The sequence below is a fragment of the Carassius carassius genome, chromosome 2 (assembly GCF_963082965.1).
Source record: "Carassius carassius chromosome 2, fCarCar2.1, whole genome shotgun sequence".
Classification (NCBI taxonomy): domain Eukaryota; kingdom Metazoa; phylum Chordata; class Actinopteri; order Cypriniformes; family Cyprinidae; genus Carassius; species Carassius carassius.
In genome coordinates, this window is record NC_081756.1 from 47311631 (window position 1) to 47335804 (window position 24174).

General features: G+C 34.7%; 2 protein-coding genes across 4 annotated transcripts in view; both read right to left on the bottom strand.

The window, feature by feature from the left end:
- aco1 (aconitase 1, soluble) overlaps nucleotides 1–24174 on the bottom strand; it is a 109554-nt gene that overhangs the window by 67834 nt on the left and 17546 nt on the right. For 2 of the 3 annotated variants that reach the window (XM_059517981.1, XM_059517971.1), the window contains exons 20-21: nucleotides 23765–23950; nucleotides 22020–22991 (exon numbers count right to left, since the gene is read on the bottom strand). In XM_059517981.1, coding sequence (XP_059373964.1) covers nucleotides 22875–22991; nucleotides 23765–23950 — 303 coding nt within the window. In that variant the 3' untranslated portion in view covers nucleotides 22020–22874. Of the gene's footprint in view, nucleotides 1–22019; nucleotides 22992–23764; nucleotides 23951–24174 lie in introns of those variants that run through there. The other variant, XM_059517990.1, reaches the window with a different exon arrangement.
- Nucleotides 678–21041, bottom strand: LOC132110889 (O-phosphoseryl-tRNA(Sec) selenium transferase). The gene is made up of 11 exons (XM_059517957.1): nucleotides 20774–21041; nucleotides 18496–18650; nucleotides 18276–18394; nucleotides 17175–17333; nucleotides 16811–16964; nucleotides 16076–16178; nucleotides 15862–15991; nucleotides 14028–14119; nucleotides 5462–5555; nucleotides 4069–4159; nucleotides 678–1125 (listed from the first exon to the last, which is right to left on the bottom strand). The coding sequence occupies exons 1-11, from the start codon at nucleotides 20885–20887 to the stop codon at nucleotides 879–881; spliced, it is 1458 nt and encodes a 485-aa protein (XP_059373940.1). The 5' UTR covers nucleotides 20888–21041; the 3' UTR covers nucleotides 678–878.

The following is a 24174-nucleotide window of genomic DNA, read 5'->3' on the forward strand; positions in this document are numbered from 1 at the left end:
TGCACAGTGAAAAGTTTCCCTGTACAATGAAATTTTTTATTTGCGGTCCACATTGTGTCAAATGTGTCCTGAAAAAAAAGGTATATATATATTTTTTTTTTTTGTAACATATTTGTAAAAACCTATTTGCAATACAGTTTAGAACCCCCAGAAAAAAAAAATATTTTTAAATAAACATAAATATACCAAATACTATATATAAAGTGCAAATTCTTTCAATACTATTTAACTAATAGATGTCCTGGAAAACAACCAAAGTTAAAGCTATTTTACAAAAAAATTGAAAATATGAAAAATATAATTGAATATTAGTGCAATATGGTATAAAATGAACCACGTCCTGAAAATAAATAAATAAAAGATAAACAATCTAATGGGAGTCTTATAAGGTCTAACTAAAGTTTAGCAGCATAATGCATTAATAATCTGCTAAATATTTTATTTATAATAATAATCTTAAGAGCAGTCATTATTAGCATCATTATCTTTTCTCCAAGTATCTAAGACGAGAATATGTCTAGTAAGATCAGTATAAATAAATAAATAGTAGTTACTCATTGCAGGGTTTGCTACATCAAGAGACATTTATTCATTTATTTATTCAACAAATAACAAATAATTCCCTCTGCATTGTCTATTCAACCAATGACTGTAAAAAAATAATAATAAAACACAGATGACTTAACAAAACATTGCATTTATTGTCTGTTAGGGTACACTATCAAACACAGGTCACAACGCATTTATAGAGCATGGAGGAAACAAACAAATGCATTTGTGGCTGTGTTGATGTATCAGCATTCACACACAAGGTTATTGCCACAAAATCAAATTATGACAAAATGATTCCTATGTATCCTGCTCTTTCCCCCAGAGCATCAGGGCACGGTTTGCTCGTCCACATCTTCAGCTGGCGATCTTGACTCACTCTTCTCTGCAGGAGCTTCTTTGCTAAGGCTCTTGAGGCATTTATCGAGTCTCTTGATGCACAGCGTTATATCATCTCTGGTTATTCCAATAGCAGAGGCTGCGTTAAGGTACGGACACGGATAGGCATCTGCGTGCGACATGAAGCCACAAAACGTGTGTCCGCTCACCGTCTGCTCCACACCCAGCGGGACGACCCTGCAACGTCATTAAACACGAGTTAACAAGCCATCTCAATCATTTCTGTCTTTTATGTTAAGTCTTGTGGAAAAAAAAGTGTGCTAAATTGTATTGAATGTGCACGTGAAGTGTACTTCAAACCTTAAAAGCATATTTTAAAAAACGACTTGCAGACAGTATAATATTAACAAAATAAAAGGCCACTTAAGTGACTTAAGGCAAAAAAGTACACTTCCATTGTGTACTTAAAGTGCTCTATTTTTGAGCACTAATTTTGTACTTAATATATTCATATTTTGTCTTTAGTACTTCTTAAGATAATCTTAAGAACATCTAAGTGTACTCAACTGTGCTATTTTGGGACATCATGTATATGAATTAAATGTGCTTTTAACATACTTCGTCTTTATTGAAAAAATGTATTGTAGTAAACTTGAACCCATCTTTGTATGAACAATGGGTGCAAGTGCAGACCAAAAGTTTGGAAACATTACTATTTTTAATGTTTTTTTAAAGAAGTTTCTTCTGCTCATCAAGCCTGCATTTATTTGATCAAAAATACAGAAAAAATTTAATATTGTGAAATATTATTACAATTTAAAATAATTGTTTTTAAATGTATTATACTTTAAATGATCATTTATTTCTGTGATGCAAAGCTGAATTTTTAGGATCATAATCACATGATCCTTTAGAAATCATTCTAATATGATGAATCATTATCAAAGTTGGAAACAGTTCTGCTGCTTAATATTTTTTCAGAACATATGATACTTTTTTAGGATACTTTGATGAATAAAAAGTAAAAAAAAAAAAAGAAGCTGTGTTTTTAAAATATAAATATTTTGTAATAACAATATACACTACTGGTCAGTAATTTGGGGTCAATAATTTTTTTTCTTTCTTTTTTTTTTTTAAATAAAATCAATACTTTTATTCAGCAAGGATGTGTTAATATATATTATTATAATTTTTTTTTATTTTGAATAAATGCAGTTCTTTTTAACCTTTTATTCGTCAAATATATTAGACAGCAGAACTGTTTCCAACACTCATAATAAATCAGAATATTAGAATGATTTCTAAATGATCATGTGATCGACTGATGTTACATGTGACACTGAAGAATGGAGTAATGATGCTGAAAATTCAGCTTTGCATCACAGGAATAAATTATTTTTTAAAAGTATATTCAAATAGAAAACTATTATTTTAAGTTTTAATAATATTTCACAATATTACTGTTTTTTCTGTATTTTTGATCAAATAAATGCAGGCTTGATGAGCAGAAGAAACTTCTTTCAAAAACATTAAAAATAGTAATGTTTCCAAACTTTTGGTCTGTACTGTAGATGTTCTAAAGATTATCTAAAGAAGTCCTAAAGAACCGTTTTTAGTATATTAAGTACAAAATTAGTGTGCAAAAATAAAGCACTTTACACTATGGAAGTGTACTTCTCTTTCACTAGGGAGAGACATTTCCATGACAGCTGAACACACTTAAGTACACTTTTAAAAAAGTGCACTTTGTAATAATGTTAAAAGTTTTACTTTAAAATACAGCAGATTTTTAATGAATGCTAAGATGTACTTTATTAGGGTGTGTCATTTTGACAATGAAAACAATGTCTAAATAAGACAAATAGAGTCTCTCTATTATGCTGAAACAGACTACAGTGTTCTGCTCTGCTCTTTCCAAATCCACTGCCGACACTTCGTTCAGTTTTAAAATCTTTTAAAAATCAGTTTAAAAATTTTTTGCAGATAGAGTGCATATTCTGTGACAGACTAAAAGTAGATGGAGAGGATAATGCTACAGGATAAACCCTTGAGCATTAGAACGACTTCCATTTAAATACTGAAAGTGGACAGCAGAACGATGGTTTCATCAATATTATAGCAGGTCACCTAGTGTCCAGCAGAAAATATTAAAGGAATAGTTTACATAAAAATGAACATTTTATTAAAATCCAAGATGTAGATGTTTGTTTCTTCATCAGATTTGGAGAAATGTAGCATTGCATCACTTGTTCACCAATGAAGTGAATGGGTGCCGTCAGAATGAGAGTCCAAACAGCTGATAAAAACATCACAATAATCCACACCACTCCAGTCCATCAGTTAATGTCTTGTGAAGAGAAAAGCTGAAACAAATCCATCATTAAGATGTTTTTAATTTCAAACCTTTGTTTCTGACTTAAGTAAGAGTCTCTATCCATAATATTGCCTCCTCCAGTGGGGGGGGAAGTCGTGGCCTAATGGTTAGAGAGTCGGACTCCCAATCGAAAGGTTGAGTCCCAGGCCGGCAGGAATTGTGGGTGTGGGTGGGGGGAGCGCATGTACAGTTCTCTCTCCACCTTCAATACCACGACTTGGGTGTTCGATGCCTTGCTCAAGGGCACCCAACTGCTCCCTGGGCGCCGCAGCACAAATGGCTGCCCACTGCTCCGGGTGTGTGTTCACAGTGTGTGTGTGTGTTCACTGCTCTGTGTGTGTGCACTTCGGATGGGTTAAATGCAGAGCACAAATTCTGAGTATGGGTCACCATACTTGGCTGAATGTCACTTCACTTTACCAGCTGTTTGGACTCTCATTCTGACGGCACCCATTCACTGCAGAGCATCCATTGATGAGACACTGATACAATGCTACATTTCTCCAAATCTGATGAAGAAGCAAACTCATCTCCATCTTGGATGATCTGAGGGTGAGCACATTTTCAGCAAATTTTTGGCTGAACCATTTCTTTAACAAGCACACATCTGTTCACAAAATTCCACCAAGGTTAGTTAGTGTGTAGTTCATTACCTTTACTTAAAACGGGTCCACATGAACACCTGTGTAAACTTGAAGAGACTGACTTCACGTCCACTATTCTTTTTCTCATTTTTCCATTGAAGTTAAATTAGAGGACAACTAATGTTGCTATAGTAAGAGGTGGCAGTGTGGAGAATAGCTCACCTGGCTCCAGACACCTGTCTGGTGAAGAGCATGGAGCCCAGCTGCGTGACTGCTGCGGTGCTGTGCGTCTGGAGAGCGTTCAGAGACATCGCTGGAGAGACCAGGAAAAGTCATCAGAAAGCTTCTCATACATGTGTTTGAGTTTTAATCTAACCTCTGTGGGTGCTATGAACACTTTGAAGGGAACAGAATGGAAGAGACAATGCAACACAATATTATAAAGCATTAAATATTAGGCATTTATAATCATGTAACTAAAATCTCTGGAGCTGCAAAAAATTACATCATGACGATGCTGCCCTTGTGAAAAAGAAGAACACTTCCGCATACATATTTATTACAGAAATTATATATTTTAATAGAATATACTTAAGTGTGAACTGAATGTAATGTTTTCAGAAACTTAACGGCATGTTAATTTAAATTAAAAATGTATTATGGTTTAAATTTGTATTAAATCCAATTAGCAGAACTTAAGAGAACCTTCTTGTCCCACTTAAGTAGGACTTAAGTACATCTTTACCGTATATGTAATTTCATAATTATTTCTATTGACTTTGATGTGCTGACAAGCATTTATGGAAACTAAAATATATTTTAATATCATTTCTATTGAAGCTTGTATGTCATATTTGTAAATACACATTTGTTGCAATTTAGAACATTTAAAATATATTAACTTAAAATGTAATACTAAATGACACACTACTGTTCAAATTATAATCAAGTACTTTACATATGCTTTAGTGTGTTAGTCAGCATGTCAAAATAAATGTACTTCTTTAAAACATGAAAAAAGATTATTAAAACAAATGATTTAAAATGCTTTTTTTTTTAAATAAGTGTACTTAAGTGTGTTAAGAAAGTGTTAATGAAAGTGTCTCTCTTTAAGTCACTTAAGTGGCCTTTCATTTCATTAATAATATATTATCTGGAAGTAGTTTTTAAAATATGTACTTTGAAGTTTTGAAGCACGCTACAAGCGCACATTAAACACAATTAAGTGCACTTCTTTTTCCCAAGGATGCTCAAAGTCCCAACAAGTGGGACACTTTTCACACTGAAAAAGAAAAGAAAAAAACAACAACCTTTAATATAGAACAAAATGCATTTTAATCGTTACTTGCAAATAAAAATATTCAAAATATTCAATCAAAATTCATGACCACGTTTGAACGGACGTCAATAGAGAAAGATGCTCTGCGTAGCCAGATGGTGTAGTTATGGGACTAACAGACTCATGCTAACCAGCCAAACCCTGACCTCTTGGGTAACAGGCGAAAACTATTTTTAGAAACATTTTTATTTACAGAGACAATTTACTCATGAAATCCTCATTTACTGAACTCTTTCTCACATGACATGGCACTACACATGATGTATGACTCCTCACCCAGTGATATTGGATTGTGTGGCGTATGCAGCAGTCTCTCCCCGTGTCTCTCGGCTAGAGCGCTCAGCTCCTGTGCCAGGTGGCCATACAGCTCCTGCAGACCGTTCACAACTACAGTTATAAATAGCTCTCCACACTCCACTCTACACAGCTTCTTTCTGTCGCACATTCTGTTTTCTGCTAATGTTGCATTTCTGTGTGTGCTGGCCTAAAGTAAACCCAGCACCTGCTTCCCTCTCCAGCCACCCTACCCTTCCCCTCTCCAGACGCAGATGCAATCTGCAGCCTGCTTTCTCATCTGAAACATTAATGTAATTGCATCACAGAATCAGCTGTGTTAGCAGAGCTGCATCCAGCATTGAGATCAATTACAGATTAACTGTAGGGGGCCCTCAGGTTATGGGCCCCTATTATAATGCTGTTAGTAAGACATCTGAGATCCACAGTATGAAAACACCTGCTGTCCATGACAGTTCATAATATCCAGAAGCTCACATTATGCAAATGAAATTCATCCTAGCATCCAAACAGTAACACCCTAGCAGCCACCCACAATTCTCTTGAATTGTGGCAACAAATTTGCCAAAAAATTAGAAAATAAAGTAAAAATAACATTATTTGCGGGACAAATAAAAGACAAAATAACAAAACAAAATAACTAGAAACAAATAGACCTTTGTTTATAATAAAATTAAATAGACTTTGCGGAATGGGAGGATGCGGATGATACCATAGACAGCGACGTGTAATTCGATTCCGTAATAGCGATATATTTAAATGTCAAATTGGATGGATTAGAAGCACACAGACCGGATGATGTCCTCCAGTGGTGGAAAAGGGGTGATTCTCGCGAAATTAGACTTATGAGGTGTCATGAAACATTTTGATGATAAAAGTAAATGCTATCAAAATAAGAAAGATACAGTTATAAACATCTCTTCATCTACTATTTTGCACATGATTTCAAATTACATCATAAATACAAATTTATTTATTTTTTTCACATTTAAGGGAAAATTTCTCATTACCGCAACGTGTCCATGACTGGATTTGGGTTCTTTGAGGTGGAATTTTTTATAATTAAAAATTATAAAAAATAAAAAGCTTCAGTGCATGTTGTACTATAAACATTTACAGTAAATAAACATGTGGTATTTGGTGATCATTGGTAAATGTAGTAAAAATAATAAGGAATATAAATGTGTCCAAGACCAATTTTCTCATCCTCCGCAACAATTTTCAATCATTGTTTAAGTCCTCAAGGAACTAACATTTTCAAGGAGTTTTGCTGGAAGGGACATAATTGACTGTGACACTCAAGATGGCTACCAGGTAAGCAGTTCTTATTTTTTTTCTCCAGATAAAAGTTAAAATTTTGTTTGTCAAAGTACCTACACAACTTTTTAGTTCTCATTACCGAAACATGAGTTTGTGAAGTTTTAAAAAATGTTTCCGGTTTAATTTTTTGATTACTATATACCCCATTATGGTCTAAATATAAAAAGATAGGGAAAGTTTAGCTAACCCTCATTTAGCTTCCACAGTAAGCAAAAATGTTTAAGGTCGCTCATCCTCCGCAACACCATTATCATTCACCGCAACAATTGAAGGCCTGTTGCGGTGGAGATACTCAATGTTTCAGTAATGAGAAAAAGACTTATGAAGGAGGAACGTGCACTATAACTCTTGCTAATTTCAATATAACTTGATATTTGCCTTAAACACTTCTTGAACAGATTGCGTAAACAAAATAGCTATAACAACCCCCCCAGCAGGGCTCACTAATTTTTCATTTTTATGAAGTGCTTCCACAAAAAGGAGTATGAATGCAGTATAGGCCACCTACTATAAATGTAATATTTAATTAAATTATTTAATTTTTTACTGTAAAACAATGTATTTCTATGTCTTTTTTATAAAATGTTACATTCAATCAAGATGATATTGTATATTTTGTTACAGGCAAGCATCAGTTGAAAAGAAAAGGGCATCAGCGAAAGACAGGCTTGCAAAGCATAGGGAAAAAATATATAGTAATCCAGTGTTTCTTGAGGAGTACAGAAGAAAGGAGAGAGAAAGGTCAGGGGACAGGGCGATAATAGGGAGCAAATATAACTTGGATTAATTGTTTTGACCAACACTTGAACTCATTCCCACACAGACACATGTACGCGCACAGAAACATAAGTACACACACACACAAACACACAGTTGCTGACATGCAAATGTGAAGGCTGACATAATTGTACAGTATACACTATATTGTAGATACACACACTCTCTTTCACTAATATCACACACAGACATGTGTGTGTGCGTGCTTACACTCACACACACACACATGCACACACAAACACACACACACACACACACCTACCATTCATAAATGAAAAATTGTGTTCAAATTGTGTCCAAAGTTTGTATTTATGTCAGTGCTTACTGCATTTCACCTTTCATTATTTTTTTCTTTTTCAGGTATCGGAAACGTAAAGAAAATGGTAAAATTAAGACTACTCAGGACCTCACAAGTAGACAGCATGAGAGAAAAAAAAATGTGGAAGAAAAATTCGGCAAAATATTACAGAAAAAAAAAAGCAAGAGCAAGCACTTCTAGATCTAACCCCAACATCTTCATTAAGTGAGACAGAAAATTCCTTTGGAAATGAAGAAAAAAACAGACAGGAACTAGACACAAATAATGAAAGTCTGAACAGAACACCAGCAAAAGAAAGTTTAGACCTGAAAGGGCCAATTGAGGCATCCACCCCCCAGAGAACACGGCCAGTCATTAAAAAAAGAGAGCGGGCATCAAGGACTGTGGCCAAATTAAGAGCAAAACTAAGGTATGTTGAAGAGAAACTTAGGGCAAAGAAAACACAACTGCTGACACTAAACAGAAAAATTAGAAGGCTGGCGGCTAATAGAACAAAAAGTGCAATGCTACCAGCAAATATTTCACAGAGGATCAGTATCAGAGAGGCTAAAAAGGGACTGATGATCAATAGCAGGCGCAAACAACTTGTCAAGGTTGTGAGCATGTTCCTACATCGGGATGATGTCTCAACTATCATAAATGGCAAGTCTGGAGAGATTCGTCGTAAGGGACAAATTTATAGAAAAAGAGCACTCACAGACACCTTGGCAAAACTCCATCAACGCTTCCTTGTTGAACATCCTGAGCAAACAGTGTCCAAAGCTCAGTTCTTTAGATTGAGGCCATTTTGGATTATTAGGCCTAAAGTTAAAGACAGAGAGACGTGTGCATGTAAAATACATGAGAACATTGGCTTTAAATTAAAAAGAATGCAACAACTGGGTATCATTGAAACATCAAGCCCAGAGGATCTTGTGCAGTCCAGTGTGTGTGACACTGGCAACATGTCCTGCATGTACGGCAGATGTAAAAAATGCATTGAAAAGACCTTTCCCACATCCTTAGATCCTCTCACTCAGGGGAACACTGTCATCTGGCAAGAGTGGGTCACAAGGTCTGTCACTGTAACAAAGACCCTCAAGGATGGATCTACAGAGGAAAGGCAGACAAAGAAAACGGTACTCGAAAAACGTATCTCATCCATTGAGCGGTTGCTGGCCCTAACAACAGAACACCTTCCAGGTTTTGCCATTCACATGTTTAATGTCAAGAACCAATATTTGTCATTGAAAGCAATGAAAGATACCCTGACAGATGATGCTGTTGCTGTACATGTGGATTACAGCGAAAATTACAGCTGCAAATATGCCAAAGAAATCAAGGACACCCATTTTGGAACTGGGAATGATCAGGTAACCCTCCACACCGGGGTACTCTATCTCAGTAGGGGCAGAGTGGAAGCCTTCGCATCCCTCTCATCATCTCTACAGCACGATGCAGTGGCAACCTGGGCTCATCTTGACCCAGTGCTGAGATACATACGAGGAAAGTATCCTGAAGTCCACAACCTACATTTCATTTCAGATGGCCCAACTTCCCAGTATAGAAACAAAACATCTTTCTATCTAGCCTCCACTGTGCCCTTTATGCATGGATTTGAATGGGTGACCTGCAACTATACTGAGGCATCACATGGCAAAGGTGCACCAGATGGAGTTGGTGGGGCCTTGAAAAATCTCTGCATTTTACCTGACATATGGGCAAAACACAAGAAATGCTCATGAATGAGTTACAGTTGAGGGAAAACATGATTGGTACAGAGCAGTCGTTCCAGTTGTTTGTTTTAGTTGTTTGACCAACTCATAAATCGAGTTGCTGCTATTCAAGTTCTTCACATTAAATTATTCTCAGAAAAAGGTTGTGTGGTTCAATGTCAGGACCAAAGTGTTTTAGCTAAACAAAATTCTTTTTACAAGAGCACATGATGCTGTTACATTTAAATGTTCTCAGGACCACATGACGATATGTTACATTGAAAAAGTTCTCATCACATGGTTGTATGTTTAACTAGAATGATAAAATGTATACTAATGGTTGTATAATTGTTAGTACTTCAGTGTAGGCTACATGACATGATTCTTAAGAAGAGCATAAGATTGTAACTTGTTAACACAAGGCATGGTACTGCGATGATTACTATAAATGAGAAAATGAAACACTGTTTATGAAATAAATGTTCTTTTAAAAATTGTATGAGTATTAAATATGTAAAATAGGTTTAGGCATCAAACCCCTTTGTCAACAGTGAATGTGTGAGCTAAATATCATTTCCGAAACATTGATCCTCATTACCGAAATGGCATTTTCATTACCGCAACATGTATATTTTTTACAAATTAAGCAATAATTAGATAATCATACTTTGTTTTAAAATGTATATACATATTATACAACACTGCTTATTTAAGGTCTGCTACATGACAAATGTGTATGGTATCTTTTAGTAAAACAATTAAATAAAAGAAATTGTAAATCATCACGCATGTTTCGGTAATGAGAGAAAATAAGGATATTACAAAAAATAATAAATATGAAAAAGTAATCTCTCCAGAGTTTTACATAGCTTTGAGCATGAGTAATAAGGGTCTACTTTAACATTAGCCAAAAATACAAATTTTTAACCATATATTTAATGTAATGTCATGTTGCGGTAATGATAATATTTTATGGACTTCATCTAAAAAATTAAAAAATTATATAGGAAATATTTTTTTAAATCTTCTAAAAATAATGGTTATAGTAAGTTCAGACCTCAATCTTATATGTGCAAAAAGAAAATTGGCTTCAAGGGCATTTTAAAAATTCTGATGCTAGACACCTTCTATATCTGGACTTCATGAGAATCACCCAAAGACGAATTTCCGAGATTAAGCAAACACGCCATGTAGCGCACCATCGGAGAGGGCTTTCAGTATTTGCGGTCGCATACTGGAGCAGAGACGGATTAAACTGAAACTCTCAACAGAGAACCACATAATATTCCTGCATAAGCACATTAAGTAGTCGTACAGTTTTTTTTAGTCAATTCAGTTTATTTTTATTTAGCTTAATATTTCAAATTGGTCTATTTTGTTATTGAGGAATAAGGATATTTTTTGTTAAATGTTTGAATGAATTGCTCAGGCCCCATAAGATACTTTTCCTTTGAAACTGAAATAAATCCAGGTTTATTATTATTATATAATTTATAAGGCTATATAGCCTAATTATTATAGGTAGGCCTATATATATATATATATATATATATATATATATATATATATATATATATTTATTTACATTTCTTACTTTTTTTACTCTATATGTTCTAAGTTCCTTGTTCATGTTCATACTTTTAATTAAACGCAAATAAAACGAAACATTTGTCTATTTTCCGTTTCTTTTTAAATTTATATTCAACAGGGGAGCAAGTGAAAAAATAAGAGTAGCAGGCAGAATATGCAATGAATAAAAAAAAAAGAAAAACTACTGTAGGCTATACGTTTACCCGCGGGATTTTGCGGGCGGGAGCGGGAAGAAACTTTATTGTTTGCGGACGGGAACGGGAGAAAATAACATATTTTTGCGGGAGCGGGACGGAAAAATCCCTCCCGCGCAGGTCTCTACTCCCAGCAACGTCGTGGTGAGTTTGAGTGCACGGGCAGCGGCTCTATGACCGGAGTCTGGTGCTGCTTTCCAGGCAGGTTTTAGCTCGCAAGTCACTATTTCAAACCACGACTTTTGACTTCTGAGCGCAGGGAAATTTAGCTAGATTATTAATTTTATTGCAACGTTACACTGTCCTAAAATCTATTTTTCAACGTGTACCACTTGCATAAACACTGGCTGTTGTTTCACAGGTTTAAGGTTGGAAAACACGGGTTGCCTGGAACGCGACATAAATCATAACGAGCAAGCACTTTCTTACCGCTGCTGGCATACAGTAATTCCTCGAGCAAATCATGCAGAAACAAGCCCCGGGCTCTCTCAGTTTCTTGCACCAACTGCCAAAAAGCGCCATTTATTTTTGAGTCCTTTATCTATTGCTAGGAGTCTAGGACATCACCCCAAGGCTTCATAAACTTGCGCTCCATTTTTGTTTTCTCCGACAACGCTAACGTGACATTGATGCATGGGCGTCAATCATCCTTCACGCCCTTCTCTGCTTCTGATAGGCTTGTAACGTTAGTTAAAGCTGCGTTCCTCTCATATGATTGGTATAAGAAATAAATTGGCTCGAAAATATTAAACTGCATGCGCAGGCTCTCAAATATTATATAATTCTTTCCCCTCACGGCCACACGCCGGAGATCCGGCACGGTGCCGGAATACTTTAAGCCCTGAGACCGACACACAGAGCGCATGAACCGAACTGATTCTTTTGGTGATTGATTCTGAACTGATTCTGTGCTAATGTTATGAGCGCGGGTAAACCGAAGGCTGGAATCAAGAGCAATCATCGCAAATGACGCCATTACGTCGAGCGCAAAAGAACCGGTGAACCGTTTTCTTCAACCGGTTTATTGAATCGAACTGTCCGAAAGAACTACTGGTGATCCGAAAACCGATGCAACCGCTTCTTGACTTGTGAACGAGTCATTATCTAGCTCGGCTCGGTGTTCATCTTCAGTTCTCTCTTCACAGCAGTTCAGTCAGTGTACTGTTTGAGTAAATGAATTACTCCGGGATATTGGTTTGTTTTAACTCAGAGGGAGTGACAGTTTACAGCTTAAGTCATTTGTGGATTAATGCGTATTGGAGATGTGAACCGTTTAAAACGATTCAGTTCGATTTGGTGAACTGGTTCAAAAAGATCCGGTTACATCGAATGATTCGTTCGCAAACCGGATATCACAAAATGCTTTGTTTTGAACTCTCTCACAACAGACACGGAAGAGAAGACAATGATGAATAAAGTCGTAGTTTTTGCTATTTTTGGACCAAAATGTATTTTCAATGCTTCAAAGTATTCTAACTGACCCTCTGATGTCACATGGACTACTTTGATGATGTTTCTCTTACCTTTCTGGACATGGACAGTATACCGTACACACAGCTTCAATGGAGGGACTGAGAGCTCTCGGACTAAATCTAAAATATCTTAAACTGTGTTCTGAAGATAAACGGAGGTCTCACGGGTTTGGAACAACATGAGAGTGAGTTATTAATAACATAATATTGATTTTTGGGTGAACTAACCCTTTAAGTTCACACTTAAGTAAACATTTAAGTGCACTTTGTAATATCACATTAAAAGTTTTACTTAAGATAATAAATGTTGACTAAGTACTCTATAATTTTAAATTTAATTGACATTACATTTAAAGTTAACACATTTTAAATGTATTAAATTGCAACTTCACCATTACAAATGTATTTAAACATATGCCATACAAGTCTCAGTACAAATGACATTAAAGTATATTTTAGTTGCTTTAGTCACCATAGTTGTTAAGTATGCTATAACAATATTTCAAAGAAAATAGAATTATGACATTACATATAAAGATGTACTTTAGTCCTACTTAAGTGGGTCAGAAACACTATAAAGTACAGCTAAATGCATTTTATATACATTTATACTTTAATACATTTTAATTTAATTGCAATTAGCATGCAATTAATTGTCTGAAAACAATGCATTTAGTTCACATTTAAGTATATTATTTTAAAATACATTTTTTCTCTAGTACTCTTTTCAGAAGTATGTTAAAATGTACTTTTTCACAAGGTTATAATCCAGTAATTCATTCTCCTTTGGCAAAAACAAATTAGAAACTGACTCTGACCACAGAGAACATCTTATCTAGTCAACAAAGAATGTAAATTATTAACAATCTGCATGCATTAGTGGTAAATCAATAAGCTTTGTAAGTTTAATATCAAATGATGGGTAATGGTGTTTCCCAGCATGTACTGGAGTCTCATTAGGATATTGTGCCCACCTGCCTTTATACCTCCAAGGGGCCACAGAATGACTTACAATTACTTAAATAAATTATGCTAAATAATGTAACTTAACTAAGTGTAAATGTTCACCCCCCCCCCCAATAAAATGGAGTAAAATATATATATATATAGAACTGCAAAAGTGTATAAATAATACTACATTAATACAGCCATAATTAGAAGTTATGAAACATGTTGTTTCACCTTTCTCTCAGCCAAGAGTTTCTTGTAGCCGTTGGCTCCCAGTGTGAGCAGCGTAATGAGGACGTCAAGAGACGGGGACGCAGAAGCTCGACCTGCACAAGAGCACATCAACTCAACCCCTTTAAAATCAACAGCTTACAATAGCACTGCTTCAGTAACCTGTAATGCATTAAAGTAACACTTGTCACTTCAACTCTTTAATGCAGTTCATAGAGAGAGTCAAGTACAAACATGATAGGAATGCATGATATATCAGCACCATAACAGCAGTAATGACCACTGTTGGGAACGTTACTTTAAAAAAGTAATTAGTTATAGTTACTCACTACTTGTTCCAAAAAGTAACTGAGTTAGTAACTGAATTACTCTATAATAAAAGTAACTTGTTACCAGGGAAAGTAAACTGTAAAAAAAAAAAAAAAGTTGCTATATGTCAAAAAATTTGTTTTTTTTAGCAGTTTTCACAAGTCAGTTGAAATAAGTAGAACAGACAGGTGTTCGTACATAACTTTCGAGATTTATTGCACGTCAACAGACAGCAAGAGTTTTATCCTGCACTTTTTGTAAGAAAAGTGTTTTTGGCCACTAGCTTTTTTAGATGCGTGTGTCACACATTACATGCACGTTCTTGCCTTTGACTACAATGAATTTGAAGTAGTGCTTATATCTCCACCTTGAAAATGCCAACTTTTCATCGGATTGCTCCTGACTCGCCATTTCTCCTGCTGCTGCGAATCTCTGTGTAGCTGTTGCGTGTGTGACTGTGTGTGTTTGGCGCGTGTGTGTAAAAACACTGGCTCTGATTGGCTACCATGAAACACATGACTCTGCCTTAGCCAATCATAATCGCTTATCTCGTTATTAACCCACCTGCTCACTCGCTGTGTGAGCCAGGGTTGCGTTCAGATTGCATATTAAATCAATGCATAGTAACGCACCGCATTTAACGTTCAGTAACGTTAACTGCGTTGTAACGACGGGAAAAGTAATTAGTTAGATTACCCCGTTACTGAAAAAATAACGTCGTTACCTAACGCCGTTCTTTTAAACGCCATTATTCCAAACACATGACTGATATTGGATGTTCATGTATGCCTTTTTTGCATTTAGAATTGCATTTTATTTGTTTACACAAAACAGTATAGAACATTATCAGCAATAACATGAAAATAATAATCAGCTTACTGCCGTAGGCATTAATTTTAATAATGTTGCATGCTTGAAAGGGATGCATCTACTCGGATTTGATAACCTATCATCAGGCATTTTGAAAAGGTGCAGCAGAGCTGAAGTAACAATGGACTAAATTATAAGTGCGCCCCCCATCTAACCCTCTCTAGCGCACTCAGAGAATCAATATTAGCAGGAGTGTTTGGGGTTTCCTCTGCAGTGCAGAAAAAGGTGGGAGGGTTACAGTGTACAGGACAAAAACACACTCCAAAACTCTTCCCAGATCGCTAGAGACAGCTTATGCAAGAGGAAATGATTAGTGATCAGAGCAGAAATGATTCAGCATGTTTAAATCTCAGAGACCGAGGCAGTGATGTTCATGATTTAGTCTGGTATTTCTTTAACCTTTCTTCTTAAAAATGATAAGAAGCCCTGGCTTGATGCCATTTTGTGACTTTAGTGAGATGTGGCAGTTAATAATCAGTAGATTTCAGAGTGTCACCTACTGTTAAAAGTAGTTTTTACCCACATATTAGGTATTATTTAATTACAGTGTTTTAGTATTGTATTTCAAATACAACTAAATGCATACAGATTCCAGAAATTAGGTTTGTATAGACCTCTCATCTATAACATATTTGCAGTTTAATGAGAAGAAGCATACCTGGGTACATCTTACTGATCTCCGTAATGAAGCTCTCATCGAAGCCTGCGATGATGGCACCTCCGACCGGGACCATGAAGTTTTTATCAAGACTTTGGACAAAGGCATCAATTCTCCCAACGCGAGCCCCCTAGAAACACTTCATAAGCCAATTCGGTTCCACTGAAATAATTTGATTTTGTAGTAAATCAACCCCAGGAAGCTGAAATGTTACCTGCTGTATAAGGTGCATACATTTGGATGACTGTATTCCATAAGCGTTATTGACTATATGAGGAATATCATGCTTTGCACACAGAACAGCAAGCTCCTCGAGCCTGTAAACAGACAACGAAATAAACAGACTTTAACTAAACTAAATGACTAAATAAATAAACAAACACATTTACAAAAATTCAGACATTTTTGTCTAAAGCGTCTATTAGTGTTTCTCAAAAAAAAAAAAAGTATAAATATAAATATACAAAATTCAGGCATTTTTGTCTAAAGCCTCCATTAGTGTTTGTCAAATAAATTAATAATAATAAATAAATAAATGAATAAATAAATATACACAATTCAGGCATTTTTGTCTAAGGCCTCTTTTAGTGTTTCTCAAAAAAAAAAAATTATATATATATATATGTATATATATGTGTGTATATATATATATATATATATATATGTATATATGTATATATAAAAAAAAATTTTTTTTTTGAGAAATTTTACAAAATTCCGGCATTTTTGTTTAAGGCCTCCATTAGTGAATCAAACAATAAATAAATAAATACAAAAAAAAAAAAAAAAAGGAGGAATAAATATAATATGTGAGCAAATAATGACAGAATTTTCTTTTTGGGAAATATTCTTTTATACTTTACATATACCTGCTTACAGAAATGTATGGCCAAATATTTATAGTAAAGAACATATTTTTCCTGGTTTTGGTTTTTTGGTTTTGACCTGCCTGTCAGGGACACGTGGAGCGAAACAGGAAGTGGTGGAATGGACACACAGGATGTTCTCGGCTCCCAGCTCCAGGATCTTCCTCTCCACTTCCTGCAGGTTTGTCCTCAGCTCATCTCCTTCCAGCACATTCTCGATCACCACCGGCTCAAAGCCTCGCAAAGATGAAAATCATGCCAGATTCTCTATTAAACTTCTTTTCTTCACTCACATAAATTAAGCTCTATAAAGGAAAACTACAACATATTCCTGTTCTTACTAGCAGTAAAAAAAAATGCACTCAAAAATAACTAGTGCATTTACAAAGCAGCATCAAGTAATACTGGAATAACAGTAAGTTGAAGTGGACTGTGATGAAATCTCACCAGCGGTCAGCATGGATTTGAAGCAGGACTTCTGGTCGATGCGAGGCCAGAGAATATACCGCGCTCCTGGCCTCCTGTGTCTCAGTGTGAGGAAACACAGCGTGAGGCTCATTCCTGTGGCCATAGGGACCACGAAACACGAGGACACGCTCCTCACACCTGAGAAAACACACACAGACAGGCACCGATCTGGGCTATTATCACGAGCTGGAAAGAAAACTAAAACCATAGATGTGACCCTAGTCTTGAGTCGCTGGGGTATATTTGTAGAAATAGCCAAAAATACATTGTATGGGTCAAAATTATACATTTTTCTTTTATGCCAAAAATCCTTATGATATTAAGCAAAGATCATGTTTCCTTAATATATTTTGTAAATTTCCTACTGTAAATATATAAAAATGTAACATTTGATTAGTAATATGCATTGCTAAGAACTTCATTTGGACAACTTTAAAAGCGATTTTTTTCAATATTTAGATTTTTTTGCACCCTCATAATTCCAGATTTTCAGATAGTTGCATCTCAGTCAAATGTTGTCCGATCGTAATAAACCATAACATCAATGGAATGATGATTTATTCAGCTTTTATGTGGTCTATAAATCTCACTTTCAAAAAATGGACACTTAAGACTAAGGTTTTGTAAAATTAAAAGGAATAAACACTACATATAAATAAAAATAAATAAATACAGAAACACCACGAAATTACCTAAACTTAAAATTAAAAAAGATAATAGGAAAATTAAATAAAATGTATTTATTAATAAAAACTATGACACTGAAAAATCTCAATACAAAAACATTATTTAAAATACTTACACAGTAATAATAATAAAATAATAATAATAATATTAATAATAATAATAAAAATAATAAACACTACACAGAAAAAAGAAAATACCTAAACACAAAATTACTAAAACTTTCAAATTAAAATGAAAACAGAAAATAGAAAAATAAATTCAATTGTTAAAAAAACTATAATGATTCTAAAACAACACTGGATTGCAAGAGAAGAATTGGTTTGTGCTTGTTAGTTCTTCATTGATATTTCCCACCGGCGAGCGAGTCGGTTCATGAATCATAACAGACAGTACCTGTGAATCTGAGCACGTCCAGCACGACTGAATTAGTGATTTTATTCAGAAGGCTTGAGCCGGCAGCTTTGGGCTGAACAGCAGCGATGTCCCCCGAGCGGCCGATGCCATGGATCAGTCTGAGAGGAACAACACCACAGCCTTTTATTACAAGACAGGTTAGTCTAGACAATCTGTTGATGTTTTTCATGTAGAAAACCTTCTGGCGACTGCGTCCCACCTGTAATGTCTCCTGGCCACCAGAGCGGAGGCGACACGGCCCTCTCGCTCTCCCACACCACAGTTCCCCAAGAAGTTATTACTGTCCATGACGGCCAGCTCGTTCAGAAAGAGCTCCACGGTGCTCTCGCTCCAGCCCTCCTCTGGACATTTGCCCTGCAATAGACCCCAAACCTGATCAGAAGTGCACTTTATGTGGCTGGCACCATAAAGAAAAGAAAAAAACATTTTTTTTTTTAAATTGCAGTTTAAACACGTGTGCGACTCGTTTTGGTAACAACACTTTTGCACCATAACATATAACACATGTAAGTGTACACTATTTTTTTCAAAAGGTAAAGGTAAAAAGTATTTTTCGCAAATATTTACATTTTTGGGAGTCATGATAGATGACATTCTACCACCTGATCTTAACTTTTACTGCCACAAAAAGGACAAATTGTGTTTTATTTTAAGAGATTTGTTGACATTCTTTTAGGAAAGTGTGCTTAATTTGTACTGAATGTAGTGTACTTTAACTCTTAAAAGAATCATTTTACACACTTAAGTGGATTTAAAAAGTCCACTTGTAGAAATGTTTTGGGTGTCATGTTAGATGAAATTCTACCACCTGATCTTAACTTTTCTTCTTACAAAAAGGACAAATTGTCTAATATTTTAAGAGATTTATTGAAAGTGTGCTTAATTTGTACTGAATTTAGTGTACTTCAACTCTTAAAAGAATCCTTTTAAAACACTGTATTTGCAGATAATATAACATTAATGGGTAACACTTTATTTTAAGGTGTCTTTGTTACCATTACATGTACTTACTATTATACTAACAATTAATCATTCATAATTAAAAGCAAGTAATCCTGAGCCAAACTATAATCCTAACCATACAGTAAGTACATTTGGTTAATTAATATTACTCAATACGTATACAGTATGTATAATTACACTGTAACAAGGACACCTTAAAATAAAGTGTAACCAAAAAAAAAGAAACAAAAGGCCACTTAAGTGACTTAAAGAGAGTTTCTTAACAAACTTAAGTTCACTTAAAAACTCCACCTTTAGAAACGTCACGTTAAAAGTTTTACATTTTAAATGATTGTTTTAATAATCATTTTTGTCATGTTTTAAAGTTCACTTAAGTACGATATGTGTTGACTAATATACTAAATCGTATGTAAAGCACTTGATTATAATTTTACCTATGGTAATATGATAATATTAGTTTGTTTAATATTACGTTACAGTTAATACATTTTAAATGGGTAACACTTTATTTTAAGGTGTCCTTGTTACACGTTACATGTACTTACTATTATAATAACAATTAATTATGCATAATTACATCCAAGTAACCCTAAACCAAACCATAATCCTAACCAATTAGTAGAAGTTTCACATTAAAATAAAGTGTAACCTATAAATGAAATAAAAGGCCACTTAAGTGACTTAAAGAAAGTTTCTTAACACACTTAAGTGTATTTTAAATATCCACTTGTAGAAATGTCACATTAAAAGTGTTGGGAGTCATGCTAGACGACATTCTACTACCTGATCTTAAATTTTCTTGTTACAAAAAGGACAAATTTTCTATATTTTAAGATTTATTGATGTTCCTTTGGGAAAGTGTGCTTAATTTGTACTGAATGTTATATACTTAAAATCTTAAAATAATAATTTTAAAACACTGTACTTGCAAATAATATTATATTAATAAAATAAAAGGCCACTTGAGTGTCTTAAAGAGAGTTTCTTAACACACTTAAGTGCATTTACAAAGTCCACTTGTAGAAATGTCACATTAAAAGTTTTACATTTTAAGCTAATGTTTTAATAATCTTTGGACATGTTCTACAGTACACTTATCTTGATGTATTGGCTAACATGCTAAAGCACATGTAAAGCACTTGATTATAATTTTAACTGTTTTGTTCAATATTACATGAAATGTTAAAGATTTTAAATGTACTAAATTGCAACGTCATCATTACAAATGCGTAATTACAAATATATTTACAAACATAGCATACAAGTTTCAATAGAAATTACATTAAAGTATATTTATGGTAGTCAGTGCATTCAGCAGCACTCAAAGAAGTAATTATGAAACATAAACATATTAAATTCCTTCTTAAGTGTGTGTAAAAAGCACCCTTACGTTCAGCTAATTGCATTCAATATAAATAAACATAAATCAAACGTGCTGTTTGGAATGTTTTTGATAATAAATCCAGACATTAAAAGAGCTTGATGGACACTCGTGTCAGTCAAAGCGCGGTCACCTGCTGTAAAAGCACTCGGACGAGCTGCTCGTGCCCGCGACGAGCCTGCAGGCCCTGGCGCACGTACGAGGACGAGACTAGCTTCTCGCTCAGGCTGAAGTTCTGGCTGTTCATGTCGCTGCAGGGGTTTGCTGATGAATGATGTGTCTGTCTGGGTCCTCACTGAAGCGCTTGCGTGACTCTCAGGTTAAACATTTTCTAATAGGATATGCCTGAGTCAGCATGAGTTTCAAATCGATCAACTTCTACATTTACTGTTTACTTCCGGGTCGAACTCCGCCTCTTGATGACGCCTCTATTTCAAAGTAAAAGTCCCTTAATATGAAAAAAGCCTAGCCAGAAAATGTGAATTATTTTTAGATGGATGGATAGATAAGTTAAAAACAGCTGATTTATCAATTAACAAAAGTAACTAAAAAAAACCCCGCTAAAACCAGTTGATTTAATAAAAAGCTATTATTATCGTACATCTTTGATGAAATGATGGAAAGTTTTCATTTTTGGTTTAACTATTCCTTTGATAGCAATATTCAATTAATCGGAAGTAATTATATTAATATTAATGTTAGATAATTTGATTTTTTATAACAGGAAAAGTCTGGTTGTAAAATGTCATGTGATCTTGATGAATCTCATGAATTAGTAATGCATGGTATTCATGTAAATATCATAAACATTACCTGCCACCACGATGTATCTTGTTGCACATAAAGAAACAGATGAAATGAACATTTTCCAATAAACATTTATTTTTGTTTCCACAAAAACTAGACGTGAGTGTTTTTCTTAAAATATAAGAGTGAGGCAAAAATCACTAAAGTTTCCTGAAGATTGCTGATTTTAGAGTTTCACAAAGAATATGATTAAAGTAAAAGAGAGAAAAAAAAACAGTAATGCATTTCAGTTAAGCTCCACATTATAAAACAATTGCCTGACTACTTTTAGATTACTTAACTCATTTATCACATTGATTTAAATAGTATAATCTTGCACTATATCATAATTTAAATGGAATGCATTAAACATTACATCAATGTTTCTCAAACTGAGGTTTGTGAAGGAACTGCAGGGGCTTCGGGAGTTTAATGAAAATCTGATCATTAATTCAATTATAAAAATGTTAATTCAAATAAATCATTTTAAAATAACAATCAAAATAAAACACTTACTATATATATTTAATTAGTTTAACTGCATGTCATGTGACCTTTAACTAATGCCAGAAAACCGTGAACATGCAAATGTGTTACATAATTATTAATTTATTGCCTTTAGATCTCAGGGGTACATCAAGTTAATACATTAGGAGAAAGAGGTTTTGCTGACAAAAAAAAAGAAAATAAAAAACCCCAAAAGTTTAGGAATCCCTGTATTACATGCAAATAAGAAATAGTGTGAATTTGTGCATTTTAATGTGCCTTTAAAATGCAATTTAATCTAATAACAAGTGCTTAATTTTTTTAATCTGATTACATAATCCAGATGACGTAATCAGTTACAACCCAGCTCTGAGTACAGATGCATAAGAAATAAAGACTGGAATGAAACGTGCACGGGCTTTTTCAAGAGATTAGACACACAATATGAGAAAACATTGACACTTTCATATTTTGATTTGATATCAGACAGCTGTTAAAGGGATTTATCTGATGCAACTTCAGTATTTCATGATTTTACGTGACTCTTCTGAAAGAAAATTAATGGGCAATGAAAAAGGAATCATTATTACATCTTAAAAAAATTAAAATAATCACGGTGCATGATGTTTATACTATTATAACTAACAAAAAAAACAGCAGTGCACATTTTCACGAGCAGATAACTTGTAGAGTACTACGGTCAACATTTAGTTTAAGTACAGTAATTAATAATATGAATAACAGAGATGTGTAATGCTTTCGTGTAAACCTCACACAGTTTCATCCACAGCTTCAGAATCAAGCACAGCACATAGAATATCGTAGCACGTAACGTTATGCATCATATTTCAAACATAACTGTAACTAAACAACACATTAGTTGGTTCGTAAAAGAGAAAACAAAAATAAGCATCCAGATGGTGGATGATGTGCGCTCCGACTGGGACGTCCTGAAGATGGAGTCAGTTTTGGGACATCTTGCGGATCATGTAGTTGAGGATGCCGCCGTGATGGAAGTAAGTGAGCTCCACGTCCGTGTCGAACCTCATCTTAGCCTGAAACACTTTCCCTGTGTCCAGCTGCAGAGAGGAATGAAAACAAAACACCACACGCTTCATCAAATTCAATTTAATTAATAAAATAAAATAAAACAGCACATGTCCCATTGATTGCACAGAAGATAACATCTATTTTTATACATTACATATTCTATTTTTTATTATGTGCCTATCTCCATAATTCACTGTTGGTTCTGAAAAAAACATTTACTAAATTATATCATAATATGCATGTGATAGACAAAGATCCTTGAACCTTGCTGCTACAAAATAAAGCAATAATCCCCATGAAGCCATGGTTTACAGTGAATTTATAACCGCTAAGGCGCGTTGTTAGCGAAGTAGTTAGGAGTTAACTGTTATAAATTCACTGTAAACCACAGCTTTACGGGGCTTACTGCTTTTATAAAACATTTATTCCACACACGTAGCAAGGTTTCACAAAATAAAACTGAGCAAATAAAGTGTAATGATATGAATAAAAACATTATTCTTCCACCAAACAATGTAGTTCCTCAGAAACAGCTGTGGTTCCAATAAAGTGGTTGCCGAGCAACAGACAAACATAAACAAAGGTGTGTGTTTGTAGTGTCATTTACAACAGCTTTGAACACGGCTCAGCCAATCAGAATCAAGGACCGGAACTCTCTGTTTTATAATTGGAATTTTTAAATGGAATCAGAAAGAGAACCGATTCCTTATGATTTCCTTCCATAACTATGTGGCTTTTAAATTGTTTCTTTTTTTGTTGAAAGACTGATTTAAGGCTCGGTTTGAGGTGAAATCATGTGTACCTTGATGTCGACAGTCATTCTGGGCGTGATCTGTGGAGGAATGATCACAGTGTATCTCTCGCGGCCGCTGAGCCCCAGGCTTTCAGCGCTGTCACCGGGCAGATACTCCAGAGGGATGATGCCCATCCCAACCAGATTACTGCGATGGATGCGCTCGTAACTCTCCGCTAGAACAGCTTTAATGCCCTGAGACAGAGAACACTAATCAGCAGCACAGACAGGAAGGTATCGTTTTCTGTCAGATACAGAAACTGTGGCTGTTTGATAACTGTGAAAGTGTAAAGAAGAGCTGAACTTGTAAAGAGAGTACTTATTATGCAAATAATATATTTTTTAAAAGAGTTAATATATACTATATATATATAATATATAATATATATAATAATACTTTATGTAGTGCTTTCGGACAA